At 52.9% G+C, this 14,816-nt stretch overlaps 1 protein-coding gene across 4 annotated transcripts in view; it reads right to left on the bottom strand.

The window, feature by feature from the left end:
- Positions 1–6,534: 6,534 nt before the first annotated feature.
- Positions 6,535–14,816, bottom strand: part of SAFB2 (scaffold attachment factor B2) — a 34,313-nt gene continuing 26,031 nt past the window's right edge. For 2 of the 4 annotated variants that reach the window (XM_060145500.1, XM_060145499.1), the window contains 7 exons: positions 13,950–14,240; positions 12,819–12,959; positions 11,603–11,645; positions 10,129–10,259; positions 8,382–8,494; positions 8,190–8,256; positions 7,496–7,900 (listed from right to left, as the gene is read on the bottom strand). In XM_060145500.1, coding sequence (XP_060001483.1) covers positions 7,750–7,900; positions 8,190–8,256; positions 8,382–8,494; positions 10,129–10,259; positions 11,603–11,645; positions 12,819–12,959; positions 13,950–14,240 — 937 coding nt within the window. In that variant the 3' untranslated portion in view covers positions 7,496–7,749. The other 2 variants (XR_009539808.1, XR_009539809.1) reach the window with 2 other exon arrangements.

The following is a 14,816-nucleotide window of genomic DNA, read 5'->3' as shown; positions in this document are numbered from 1 at the left end:
CACACCTTGAGACAAAACAAGACACACACAGAGACCGTCTAGATACACACCCCGACACACACACACACACACACACACACACACACACACAAGACCAATGCAAACACACTCCAAGACAAACACAGATACGCACAGGAGACACGCACAGAGCCTTGGCGGGGGGTGTCCAGGTTATGGGGGCTGTGGACACCCTCGATCCCTGCGGAAGCCCCTATTCCAACCTCCACCTCCGTCTCCACTCTGGGGTCCAGGGCCTCCCGCTAAGGCGGCAGTGGAGCAATAGAGGAACCGCAGGCAGAGAGAAAGGGACTCGGACTGCAGGAAGCGCCAGGCAGGGACGGCTGCGGTGCAGCGTGTGGCTCTCTGGCGTCACCCGGTGGGCACAGGGGGCATAGCAGCCCCCGTGGCTCAACATCTCTGCGGGTCTGTGGGTCCCGGGGTATCCATCCGTGTCAGCTTTATCTCTCTCTGAGTCTGTGTGTCTCTATTTCTCTGTGTTTCAGTCTCTGTCTCTTCTCTGTGCGTTGCTGCCTCTTTTTCCTTCTGTGTCTGTGTCTCTACAGCTGTTTCTTTTGTATCTCTCCATCTCTTTGTCTCCCTCTCTCTCCCACCCTTCCCCCCACCTCTTCGTCTATAACTGAGCTACCCCCCCCATTAGCGACATCCCCTGTGCCCTGTCCCCCCATGGCATCTTGGCACTTCCTGCCATTCATGACTCAGTCCAGGTGGAGAGTGATGACCAACTTCATCAGCTTTGTAGCCTGCCTGCTCCTACTTCCTATATTCTGGTCCTTGTGGAGGGGACCCCATGCCTGCAGGCTGCACGGGCTTCCCCTGCTGTTATCTTTGTCCAGACAACCTGGCCATGAGCTCACCTTCCACAGGGCTGGCGGCTGCGGGCTCCCCCGAGGCAGAAAGTGCTGGTTGCATGGGGGGGTGGGGGGCAGGGACAGTGAATATTTGGACCCCCAAGCAAGGAAGGGCCCAGGGAGAGACAGTGATGGACACCCTTGAACCCTGCTGAAACATGCCATGGCCTGTGGGCTAGTGGCCTGATCCCTGACCTGCCCAGGACTTTGGAGACCACTCTGACCCCAAGTCACCCCCATTCCTGCTTGCTGAGTTCCTCCAAGGTGCTGCACCTGTTCCTTCCTGGGGGCTCCTGCACATTCTGTTCCCTCTCCTGGAATGCCCTTCCAGTCACCTCCTTCAGGAAGCCAGGCGCACTCCACCTCCTGCTTGAAACCCTCCCTTGGGCTCCAAAGAGCAGCTCTGTCTCAGTCATGGTCACTGCTGTGTCCCTGGCACAGTACCTGACACACAGGAAATGCCTTTGGCTCTAAACAGATAAGCTCTCTCAAGCCCAGCTCTCCCATCTTGCCTTGCTGGGGGTGTGGGCCTTGGCCTAATGGGCTGCTTGTCACTCTGTGCCCTGTTTTCCCAAGGACAGGGGGTGAGGGGACTTTTTCTGGGCCACCTGTGAAACCTGCCCTGCTGGGTCTCATTTCAGCCGAGTCTGTAAATATTTGGTCCACCACGGCTGGCAGCATCCAAGCAGAGGAAGCTTCAGTGCGTTTTACGAGCCTCCCCACGGGGGGCCAATGTGAGGTTTCTGTGGCTGAGTATGTGGGGCGCCCAGCAGTTTCACGGCTGGTTGGCACGAGGTGGGTCTGACTGCAGGATTGGAAGCAGCTGCGAGGCACCATCAGTGGCTGCTGGCACTTAACCCCGCAGCGTGCAGCTTTGCAGAGGCCCAAACAGCGCCTCTTGTTTGAAAAACTGTTAATGCAACATTATAGATCACATCTGTGGTGGGAATGGGAGCCGATCCGACCCCTTCCCCAAGTCTGCAAGGAGGCGGAAGGCCCCAGTTTATACCTGGCTCTTCTAGGAGAATGAACTGGAACCACAATCACTGGCTAAGCACCCACTAGATGCTGGGTACTGTACAAAGCAATTTAAATTTTATTTATTTGCTGGCCATGTCTCGCAGCGTGTGGGGTCTTAGTTCCCTGACCAGGGATCGAACCCGTGCCCCCTGCAGTGAAGAACGGAGTCTTAACCACTGGACCACGAGGGAAGTCCCGCAAAGCACTTTAAATGCATCATCTCCTTGTGTCCTCAGAAATCCCCCTGCCCATTTTACAATGAGAAAACTCAGGTGTTCAAAGTAACTGGCTCAACGTCATCCAGGTGGCGAAGGGCTGAGCTGGGATTATTTATTCTCCAGCCTGGCTTGATCTCACATAAATCACCTGGCCCGCATGGGGGCCTCCCTGACAGGGCCACGGTGAAGATCCCCTGGAAACCTCTTCTCAACAGTCAGCATCCCAGGAGTGACTGGAGGGAGGGCCTGAATCAGATCAGTAGATCAGAATTTGGGGCCTGGGAACCTGAATTTTAAACAAGGACCTCCTGGGGAATTCCCTGGTGGTCCAGTGGTTAGGACTCAGCACTTTCACTGCCAGGGCCCGGGTTCAATCCCTGGTCAGGGAACTAAGATCCCGCAAGCTGCGTGGCACGGCCAAAAATTTTTTTAAAAATTAAAAATAAACCAGCACCTCCCTCCACCCCCAGGTAACTCTTTTTGTTTGTTTTTGTTTTTGTTTTGCGGTACGCGGGCCTCTCACTGCTGTGGCCTCTCCCGTTGCGGAGCACAGGATCTGGACGCGCATGGCTCACAGGCCCAGCTGCTCCACGGCACGTGGGATCTTCCCGGACCGGGGCACGAACCCGTGTCCCGAACCCGTGTCCCCTGCATTGGCAGGCAGACTCTCAACCACTGCACCACCAGGGAAGCCCCTTCCCCCCAGGTAACTCTTGCTAGAGGTGTTCCTTTGTCCTTCCTCAGGAACAGCAGCCTTACTACTGCACACATCCCAGCTTTTGCAGCGCTCCCTCTCAATCTCAGCAGGGATCATCTGCCACCTGGTGTTTACTGAAGGCACTACAAGATTTGGTGTCCCGTCAGACATTCTAAACTAGGGGAATTTTCTGCCAGGTCCTGTAAGACCCAATAGGCCAGACGAGGAATAGTGTTCTGAAAACTTGAAGATACAGAATTTTTGTGTTCTTTCTCTCTTTCTCCTTCCCGTAGATTCGATAAGCATTTACTATGTGTCTCCCACATTCCAGGTGTATTAACCAACCATGTCTTGATTTTCTGGTTTTTTGATCCTGTGAACCGTGTGACCGAAGTAGGGATGGTCTAATCTCTGGAGGATGGGGGTGGGGCAGCACTGGGAGAACTCAGTAGAGACCCCGTCCCTCAACCTGCAAACCAGTTAAAAAGCACCACATCCCCCCGAACTGACAACTTTGTGGCTGTACTTTAAAAAACTCGAAACTCTTTTTAGACCCTTGCATTTGAAATTATTTAACTAAGAGTTAACGCATGCAATTTGAGACTGGCAATCACCATGCAGGCTTGGGAATTCCTGCACAGTGAGAAAATTTAACCTAGGAACTGTTTTGAAATGTAATGAAATCTTTATGAATACAAAATTTAGCAGTTGACGAAGCTGACACATTTTTTGTAAATGTGGAGACATTTGATAAGGTATTCATTCTGATGTTGCAGTTTTCTCTTTGTATTTTTGGAGCCGATCATAGCTCTTCCTCCCCAGGCCTCAAAACATCTTACAGGTCTCCCGGAAGGCACGAGCACCCTAGGCCCTCTTCCTGCAGGCCTCCCAGGGCCTGCCAACACGTACTGAGCACTTACTGTATGCCAGGAGCAATTCTGAGCTTTTTTATGTATATCAGCTAATTTAATTTTTGCAAAGACCCTCTAATGGTAAATACTATTGTATTTCCAGTTAAGGAAGCCAAAGCAGGGAGGAACTATTAACTCCCCGTGGGCAGATAGGTAGGTTGGATTCCAAGCCATCACCCGAGGCTACTCCAGTGGCTCTCACTCCTATGACACCGAACAGCCCCCACCTCAACCTTTAAAACATTTTTTAAAATTGTGGCAAAATACACATACAAATTTGCCATCTTATACATGCACCCCTACATTCGTTCACAGCAGCACAATTCACAATAGCCAAGACATGGAAACTACCTAAATGCCCACTGACAGATGAATGGATAAAGAAGATGTGGTACATATATACACAAAGGAGTATTACTCAACCATAAAAAAGAATGAAATAATGCCATCTGCAGCAACATGGATGGACCTAGCGACTATCACACTAAGTGAAGTAAGTCAGAAAAAGACAAATATATGATATCGCTTATATGTGGAATCTAAAATATGCCACACCTGAACCTATCTGCGAAACAGAAACAGACTCACAGACATAGAGAACAGACTTGTGGTTGCCAAGGGGAGGAGGGGTGGGCTGGGAGTTGGGGTTAGCAGATGGAAACTATTATATATAGGATGGATAAACATCAAGGTCCTAGTGTATAGTACAGGGACTATACTCAATATCCTGTGGCAAACCATAATGGAAAAGAATATGAAAAGGAATATACATAACTGAATCACTTTGCTGTACAGCAGAAGTTAACACAGTATTGTAAGTCAACTATACTTCAATAACATTTTTTAGAAAATTTATCATCTTAACCATTTTTAAGTGCACAACTCAGTGGCATTAAGCACATTCACATTGTCCTGCAACCATCCCCACCATCCATCTCCAGAACTTTCTCATCTCCCCAAACTGAAACTCTGTCCCCATTGAACACTGACTCCCCATACCCTCCCCCAGCCCCCACCATCTACCTGCTGTCTCTATGGATGGGACTCCTCTAGGGACCTCCTATGAATGGAATCAGTATTTGTCCTTGTTTCTGGCTTCTCTCACTGAGCACCATGTCAAGGTTCATCCCTGTTGTAGCAGGTGTCAGAACCTCCTTCCTTTTGAAGGCTAATGTTCCACTGTATGGTTGGACCACAATTTGTTTATCCATACTACTACACACCCATGAGGATGGCTATTATATAAGAAAACAAACACACCCAGAAGACAAGTGTTGGTGAAGATGTAGAGACACTTGGAACCCTCGTGCAGGGCTGGTGGGAATGTAAGATGGGGCAGACGCTGTGGAAAACAGCCTGGTGGTTCCTCAAAAGTTAAACATAGAATTACCATATAAGCCAGGAATTTCACTCCCAGGTATACACCCAGGAGGATAGAAAAGAGCTGTGCAAAGACCTACAGGCAAACTTGTCTTTATAGCAGCATGATTCATTCATAGGAGCCAAAAGGTGGAAACCACCCAAGTGTCCATTAGCAGATACTTTTTATAACAAATCTTTTCTTCCACCTCCCTTTTCTCTCCTGAAATAAAAATCTGAATATAACCTAATGACAGTTAAAAAAAACAAAACAACCAGCAACCCAACCATATGATGCTCTATCAGATACAAGCAGAAGAAATAAAAAGAAAATAATGTCTGATAAGTGCTGTCTAATTTAGCCTGTCAACGCTGGGGCACAAGCCCCGGTTATATCATGTACAAGATGAAGTGCGCAGACGCATGGGTCTATTCAGACGTTTAATCTCAGACAGAAGCAGCAAGGGAGGTGTTTAGACCCCGCAGGTCTGTTCACAGAAACGGTGAACAACTCTTGGTAAGGTTCTGGACTAAATGACAAGCCGTTTTCCCTCAATTTATCCAGAAGTTGCACTCCTGAAAAATCTGTTATGTATGAAAACTGTAAACTGTGTCCCCCTCCAAATTCACATGTTGAGGTCCTGGCCCCCAGGACCTTGGGATGTGACTGTATTTGAAGACAAGGCCTGTACAGAGGTAATCAAGTTCAAATGAGGTCAGTAGGGTGGGCCCTAAATCCAGTCTGAAATTCAGACGCAGACACACACACAGGGAGAAGGCTGGGTGAAGGAGGTAGAGACGGGGTGATGGACGTACAAGTCAAGGGATGCCAAAGACTGCCAGCTGCCACCAGAGTTTGGGAGAGGACCTAGAACAGATCCCCCTCCCTACCCTCCGCCCCCACCCCCGCCCCCCAGCCTCAGAAGGAACTAGCCCTGCTGACACCTGATCAAGCACTCCTGCCTCTGGAACTGGGAGAGGATAAATTTCCCTTGTTTATATCACCCAGTCTGTCGTGCAGAGTACGGCAGCCGTGGCCAATCAATGTTGTCCTATGTATCCATGTAAAACAGAGACTGGTGTTAGGCCCAGCTAATGAGGAAAGGACTTGTCTCTCCCCACAGGCTGTCCGGGGGGACTGGCCCACACCCTCCACGCTTCCCGGGGTCCCCTCGGGCCAGCTGGGCGGCAGTGCCCTGGTCAAGCCCTGGCTCTGCACTTCAGGACTTGCTCCTATCTTGTGACAAGATCTGACAACCGGTCTCACCCTCAACCCCAAGTCGAATCTGGCTTCTCTTGGCCAACTTGGGACACCCGGACCCCAATTTCTAGACTAGCTTGCCGGGTGGGGAGATGAAGCTCTCCATGCAGGAGAAAACATGCCACACTGGCCCCGACTGCACCATGGAGACGTCGTCCTGTCAACCTGTCATTGGAAAATGACTCTAAAAGCCCCTGCGGTGAAGGAAGCGCATGAGGTGTTTATTTGGGCAATTCAAGCAGACAGGACTCGAGGGCCGGCTTCCTCGGCAAGCTGGGCAGGGTTTTCAGATTGCTCTTTTCAAACTAAACACCCCAGCAGGGACACAGGGAACTCCAGGAGAATTGGCAATTGTTCTGGGGCCTGTGGGGTGGCTGTCCTAGTTACGGAGGGGAGGGAGGGAATCAGGTTGCCAGCAGGCGGCACATGGGTTAACTCTTCACACGCCAATCCAGACCATGCCGGTCCAGGGCTGAGATTCGCGGCAAACCAGCGTCCCTCTTGACCCCAGGCCCTGCGCAGGTCCCAGATCAGTCTTGTGGCCACCAGGCCACCTCATTCATGGCTTCTGCCCCAACAAGCCTGCAGTCACCCATTCCGTGTCCCGACATCAGCTGTGCGTGGGCAGCCACGATCCTTCCAGAGGAACAGAGATGGCCCCTCTGGCCACACAGGGGTCTTTAATGAAGAAGACTGCTGCTGCTTATAATCACAAATGAGACTTCACCTATGAATCTGCATTTCCAGAAAAACGGGCGGATGGGATATAGCTGGGCTCACACCAGGCAGGGTCTGCCCCATCCCCAGCCCTCAGCCAGGCTCCCAAACCGCACACCACCACTGGCTGGACACCCCCAGGCACCCCAGCAGAAGAGGTGAAGTGCTGGTCCCAGGGCCCCCCGATGCACACACACCTCCCCTCAGGGAAGAATTCCTAATTCCCATCCCAGCCCTGCCACCTACAAGCTCTCGGACTCTGGACAAATGATCTGACCCCGCAGCCATTTCCTCACCTGTAAGATGGGGAGGTGCACAGCCCCACTTCATTGAGAGCTGTGAGAATTCAGGAACACGAGCCGGCCTCTGCTACCCAAACAAAAGGGTGCCGCCGAGGGCTGACACTGCTCTCTGCTCTGTCATCACTGAGACACACACACAGCTGCGAACCATAAACTTTTATTAACGGAAAATGGAATGCCTCGTTAACAGAAACCCTGTCTTACAAATGGCAGAACAAGAACACATTTATTTTAAAAAAAAGAAAAAATAAGTGGATTCACATTGTATTAAGCTACAACACGGTGGCAGGATTTGCTTCTGTTTCTTAAAAGATTCCACAAGTTCAAGGTAACTCTGGCTAATAGACTCGACAGTACGTCTGCCTGCCTACCAGGACACGCGGGGTGGGTGGGCTCTAGTAGCGGCGGGTGAAGTGGGGGTATGGGTGGGGGGCGGGGTGCGGACCTCTGCTGCCCCGGTCCTGGCCGGCCACTCCTCCACCCTCGAGGCCTCCGGAGGGCACCACGTGAGCCTGGGCGTGCCCGCCGTGTGCAAAGCCGCCTCGCCTAGGAACAAAGGCACACGTTTGGCCCCAGAAGCACCTGTGTTCTCACTGTGTCACGTTGCAGCATAGGGCTCTGTGGCCTTTAGAGCCCCTTGGCTTTTTCCAGGTGAGGAAAATCATAACCACGGGTCGCATTCCGGGGAAGAGCGTTAGCTGCATAAGTTGCCAAGAGCTGCTTTGGGGGTTTGTTCTCAAAGCATTCGACCCCGAAAGTGGATCAAGCATGCAGAAAGGGAGAGGAAGTGAGAAGTGGGAACAAATCAATTTTATCCGCGGACAGTACTTCTTACCCCGATATTCCACCCCGACTTGCCACATGCCCTGGCCCCGAGGGCCCAGACAGGCCCCTCTCACCACCTGGAAGAGAAGAAAGAGTCTGCACTTGGAAGCCCTGGAAAAGCTGGCCCTCTGGAGCATGCTGTGACTGTGGCTGTCCCTCCCCTGGAGGCCCTCCCGACCTGCAGGCAGGGGTGAACCCATACCTTGCCACCGCAAGTGCTCCCGGCCCGCCGTGCCCGCATCCACTGTGCCCGGCCAGGCGCGCTCCTGATGCTCCTCCAGCCTCTGGCTGTGCTCCGCCCAGTCACGGCCACCCCTTTGCCAAAACGAAAGGTAGATACACAATGGTCCCACTGTGCCTCTAACGTGAGGCTGTGACATGGGGGCTCTGGGGGCTCGTGCCCCACTGTCAAGGGTTTCTGAGAGAAGTGGGCAAAGAATGGCAACAGACACTTCCCCAAGGATACACACTTGGCCAGTAAGCACACAAGTAGGTGTTCAGCACAGCTACCGTCACAACCACCTCACCCTCATTAGGACGGCTATTATCTAAAAGACAAGGACGAGTGTTGGTGAAGGTGTGCAGAAACAGGGATTCTCACACTGGGCTGGTGGGAATGTAAAATGGTGCAGCCTCGTTGGAGAACAGTGTAGTGGTTCCTTAAAAGCTTAAACACAGAGCGACCGTATGACCCAGAGATTCCACTCCGAGGTGTCTAACCAAGAGACCGGTAAACATGCGTTAACACGAAAACTCATATACCAGTGTTCTTAGCAGCATGATTCCGTAACAGCCCCGAAGTGGAAACCACCAAAGTGTCCATCAACTAATGAATGGATAAACAAAATGTGGTCCATCCACATACTGGAATATTAATCAGCCTTGAAAAGGGATGAAGCATTGACACTCGCTACAACAAGGATGCACCTTGAGAACACGATGCTCAGTGAGCGAAGCCAGACATAAAAGGCAACACAACACACTGTGTGATTCCAACTCATGTGAAACATCCAGAACAGGCAAATCCACAGGGAAAGAAGTGGGTTAGTGGCTGCCAGGGGGATGGGGAGTGACTGCTAACGGGGGTTTCTTTTGGGGGTGATAGAAATGCTCTGAAATGGATTGTGGTGATAGATGCACAACTCTATGAATTAACTGAAAGCCATCAAATTGCACACTTTAAATGAGTGAACTGCACAGCATGTGAATTATATCTCAAAAAAGCTGTTTAAAAACGGTTTCAGACAGAAACCCCGGGAGATGAAAATCCAAACACGGTACCCACGTGCAGGTGCCAACAGCCCCTGGAGGCCTACAGGAAAGCCTCCCGGCCCCAGGCTGGGTGTGGAAGGACGAGGGCACTGCCCGCCGGTGACCACCACTCCGAGGCCCAGGACCAGGAAGCCAGGAGACCCCCCACACCTGTCTGCAAGGGTGAGTGCACCTCAGTGCGTGCAACGCCTATGGTCTCAGGTGACAGCGCCCCAGTCACACGGTGACGCTGCACAGTGCAGCCTGTTGTCAGTGCAGGAGCTCGCCCATTTAAACTTAACGCAAATAGCACTAAATGACATGAAAGGACCCAGTGCTAAGTAGGTCGCTCAGGAAAGAACACTCTCATCTATCACACTGGCACTCCAGTCTTTGATCAACACCCGAAAACCCACCTAGAGGTGCAGCAGAAACTTGTGGTAGCCGTGACACCGGCCTTACAAACACCTAAAGACAACTTCAGGGGTGGGGTGGGGTAAAGCTTCTCTACTACTGATGGGGACAAGCCTTAGACGGCTTCAGGGCTGCCGCCTTCAGCAGGCAGAGCCCACACAGGGCCAGGAGGAGCTGTTCCAGGCGACCTGGCAGGTACACACGCCTAGTTCACTTTCAGAGAAGCCAACCTGTCACCCGGTGAGGACAGTGATGCCCAGCCCCTCTGTGGCCTGCCCGCTAACCTGGGGGGAGGAGGCAGCCCCCGGCCCTCGCTCATTCTCTTGTCGGAGCCGTAGCCACCCCAGCCGTCTCGGGAGTCGCGGCCATGGCGCTCTGGTGGTCCTCCGTGGCCGTGGCGGTCGTCTGAGTAGTGCTGGAAGGCACAAGAGGGACAGGGCGACTCCAGTCACATGGCTCCCAGACAAGCTCGCGGCAGGCCTACCTTCTGGGTCTCGGAAACCTGCAGACCCTGCCTCAGCGCGCTGGGGTGTGGCTCAGCACCCCAGCCACCCACGAGGACCTGCCCAGGCCCCTTCGGGCACTTCCTGACCCCCTCCTTGAGAACCCCAAGCGCCGCTAAAGCTCCATCACTGGTGCCACACGAAGGGCCAGCAGCGGGCCCTCCCACCCATGAGCGTGGAGAGCCCCGTGCTTCGGGGTCCACTGAGAAGAGTCACTCAGACCCGCCTTCCCTGAAGAGTCAGGGCACCTGCTCCTTGCTGGAGACAGGAGGGCCCTCCCCACACCCCTAGGGCAGGCCAGCGCCCTCAGAGCCCTCTCTGCTCATACTACTGTGGAGGCCTGGAGGCAAGTACTGAAGGCAGGAACGGCTTAGTACCCCTGGCCAACCAAGTCAGTGCTCAGGAAGCCAGCACACCTGGGGAGCAAGAGAGAATATAGCACTCTCTCAAAACCCACACCCCTGTTTTAAAAAGCCATGATTCTGATGCCGTCCCCCACCTTTCTCGTGGAGGCCTCCTCTGTTCTCTGAGCTGACACCCTAGGCACCTCTCATAGGGAACCTGCAGACTATCAGACACGGGGACCCATCCCAGTACCCGACACAGAGGAATGCCCCAAAACATGACCTAAATGACCCCCTAACAGGCCACTAAGCCCCCGCTGGGGCATCCCACAGTGCCTAGACTCAAGGCACTCCAAACATGTAGGCAACCAAGTATCTCTTCAATTAGTTTCTACTGAATGAAACGAAAAACAAGCCCTACCTGTGTTAAAAAACAGACTCCAGATTCGAGACTTCCCTAGTGGCGCAGTGGTTAAGAATCTGCCTGCTAATGCATGGGACATGGGTTCGAGCCCTGGTCCGGGAAGATCCCACATGCTGTGGAGCAACTAAGCCTGTGTGCCACAACTACTGAGCCTGCGTTCTAGAGCCTGTGAGCCACAGCTACTGAGCCCACGCACCATAACTACTGAAGCCCGCATGCCTAGAGCCCATGCTCCACAACAAGAGAAGCCACCGCAATGAGAAGCCCGCGCACCGCAATAAAGAGTAGCCCCCGCTACTTCACAGCAATGAAGACGCAATGCAGACTAAAAATAAAATAAATAAATAAATAAATAAAATACAAAACACAGACTCACTAACCAATCATTTCTGTGCACATCTACTCACCGGCCAGAACTGACATCTCCACGCCCCACCCACCCCACAGAAGCAGGCACGCCCCGGCCTGCTATCTGGCTTTTACTCACCTGCCCATCTCGCTCTCCCATCACTGACCTTGAACCTTCCCTCCTGCAAAAAAGAAATGTCTCATTCCAAAGGCACCTGATGGCTCTACACAACACTGCTGCAGACCACACAGAAGAGTTCCACAATTAGAGTACTTATCCCCTTTTACCACATGAGAACTGTAATTTACTGGCCTGAAAAAAAACTGCCTCACAGCTTTCTCTGGGGGTAGGAGTGAAGTGGGATCCTAAGAAGGTGGGAACGAAGGTTTTACTGAACTAAAATCCCTTAGAGGGGTCTCAGAAGTAGAGACCCACACCATGAAGCTAATGCCTATAATTTTATCTGTGGCCTGATGACAAGTCAGGTAATAAGCTTCGGCAGGTCCCTAACCTCTAGTCTGACCCAACACACATGACTCACGCCACATCTGAAACCAATTCCAGCCATAATTAATTAAACGAGCTGCTTCTCAGCCTGTCTTCCCCCCCCCCCCAACTCTTCCTTCCCAGAGTTAATGAGCAGGGAAATGGCTCAAGGATATGCAGCTCAGGGGAGCATGATGAGAAACCTAAAGAGAGAATTCTTAAACTGGAAAAATCGAGGGCTGCTTTTCTCAAAAACGAGATATAGTCTTCATTAAAAAGGCACTGGCAAAAGAAAAATAACCCACCCAGACCCTCGAAACACAAAGTAGGCCTAACAGGACCTCTGCCACATTCCGCAGTCAGCTCTCTTCACGTGGGCTGGCACAACCCCATGCCAGTCAGTGACCCCCGCACATTGCTCAGGCGGGTCACGGCCTTTCTTGTTCATCTGTGTGAACAAGGAGGCCGGGCCACACGCTCCTCAAAGCCCGGTGCTCCAGAGCAGCTTGTGCCAGTGGGCGGGACAGGGAGGAAGTGTGGCCGTGGAGACCCCACAGGGAGCTGTGAAACCCAGAGCCCGGGGCCACCCCCAAGAGAGCTGAGCATGGGGGAAGCCAAGGTTCAGGTCCTGCCCAGGGCCCATCTGTTCTAAGAGGACAGTGCATGAAACGTGCTCCGAAGTGCCTTCCCCCTAGACAAAGCCAGGATGCCATACATGACCACCGATCCCAACGTCCTGCTCAAGGTCTGTTTCTAAATCCCACGTGTGACGGTCAGAGGCACCCACTAGGAACCTCACGAGTGCACCAGACATTAAGAGAACAGACGGAGACCGATCCCTGCTGCAGGAGTGGGGTGGGGCACTGACCTGTCAGCCACGTGCTCCTGGTACTGGCCCCGGTCACGGTGGTCAAAGTCGTGGAAACGGTGATCGGGCCGAGGGAAGTCTGGGCGATATCTGTCCTCCATGGCCATGCGCTTTCCCTCTGGCCAATAGGCGTCATCTCGCCTGTTTTTTTATTTTAAAAAGAATGCAAATTTCATTTATGAAAGAGAATGAGGATAAAAAGAAAGAGGGCAGAAGTGGGGAGGGGAGCTCTCTCTCCAGACCCAGTATCATTTAAAATGTCCCGCAGGGCTAAAATCTAAACATTCAATCATTATCGCTTTGATTTGATAAATTAAAATCCCCCAAACTGCCAAAAGGCATACTGGCGTTCTCATCTGACAATCCTGAAAAAGGAACCGCTGTGAGCTAATTGTGTCACAAGGCTGTTAATACCTTGATCCCCACATGAGCTCAGATGCAAGTGCAATGAAATCTTTGATTCTCCTGGAATGAGGTTCCGAGTCACCACGTTCTCACCTCCTCGTCTGCTATGCTAACCTGAACCTCCCTCTGAGCTTTTGCAGAAGCAAAGGGAATTAGATCGGGTGATGGCAAACTATATACAACTCGGGATGGTATCCAATTATCTTCTTCCTGATTTTTACCAGAAAATTAGGCTCACAGGTGGTGGGGTGATGGGTGACCATCAGTTAAGCCGCTCAGAGAAGCTGGAGAGCAATAAACCTACTTTCTGAGTGGGAAGGCAATCTCCTTCTCCACAGCAGCCAGCCTCTCCCTCTAGCAGGACACACGAGCCTGATGGAGACGGCAGTGAATGCGGCATAACGCATGCTTGGTTGTCTCCTACCCACTAGACAGTGGTCATGCTCCACCAGGAGCCACAGTGCAAATAGCAGGACGGCCTAGGCGAAAGCATCAAACCCTTCAGCAAGTGGCAACAATCAAGATTCTCTGAAGAATAACTCGGGTGGGGAAAAAACGCTGCATTGGCCACAGAGGTGGCAGCAAGGAGCCTTGCCCAAGCGTCCAGAGGCCCAGTTTCTGTCTGAAACACCTCCGACTCCCTACACTAAGGTGGACAGGAGCGGGGTGGCTCTTTCAACGTCAGGAGCAGCGCCCCGTCGCCCCGCTCCGGGCCGGGGGCCTTACCGCCCAACGTCGTAGGGCCTCCTGAGCACCGACCGCCGCTCCTGCTCGTAGCGCAACTGCTCCTGCTGGTGCCGCAGCTCCTCGCGCTCCCGCTGGATGCGCTCCTGCTCCTTCCGGCGCTCCCGCTCCACGCGCTCACGCTCCCGTTCCAGCCGCTCCCGTTCCAGCCGCTCCCGCTCCAACCGCTGCCGCTGGCGCTCGAGCTGCAGGCGCTCCCGCTGCAGCCGAGCCTTCTCCTTCCCCTCGTGGAGGGCGTCGAGGCGCTGCTCCCTCTCACGCTGCTCACGCTCTCTGGGGGAACACAGGAAGGCCGCCCTGACTTCCCGACGTGGTGGCGCCCGGCCATCGAGACGTCGTCCTCCGAAGGAGTCTGGAACTTTCCAGCTCCCGGATGGGAACTGGCTCGCCCCGGGCCTGGCTGCCCCCTGCCAGCTACTAGGCGGCAGGCACTAACCAGCTCCCTAAGCTGCTCGATCGGCCAGAAACCCCAATCTCCACATTTTCCCTTTCTCCAAACAGCAAAGCTGTGGTGAGCTGGGAGGGAGGGGGTGATGACGAGCAGACACAGAGCCTCAGGTCCAGACCAGGAGGACCTGGCTCAAAGAGCACCAAAACAAGGCCATAGCTAAATAAAGGTCAGGAAAGTAAGAAAAGCAGAGGATAATTGCCACTCTGAAGCTGCTGGGCACGGAGAAAACCCTGGAGATACGGATGACAGTAGCTTTCCCTGAAGAGGGACAATCAACACTGTCTTTTTGTCACCCCTCCCCTCTACAAGGCTGTATTTTTTTTTTTTTTTGCGGTACGCGGGCCTCTCACTGTTGTGGCCTCTCCCGTTGCGGAGCGCAGGCTCCGGACGCGCAGGCT

Source organism: Lagenorhynchus albirostris, chromosome 3 (genome assembly GCF_949774975.1).
Source record: "Lagenorhynchus albirostris chromosome 3, mLagAlb1.1, whole genome shotgun sequence".
Lineage (NCBI taxonomy): Eukaryota > Metazoa > Chordata > Mammalia > Artiodactyla > Delphinidae > Lagenorhynchus > Lagenorhynchus albirostris.
Note: the sequence above shows the minus strand (reverse complement) of the source record. Positions and strands in the feature narration are given on the sequence as shown.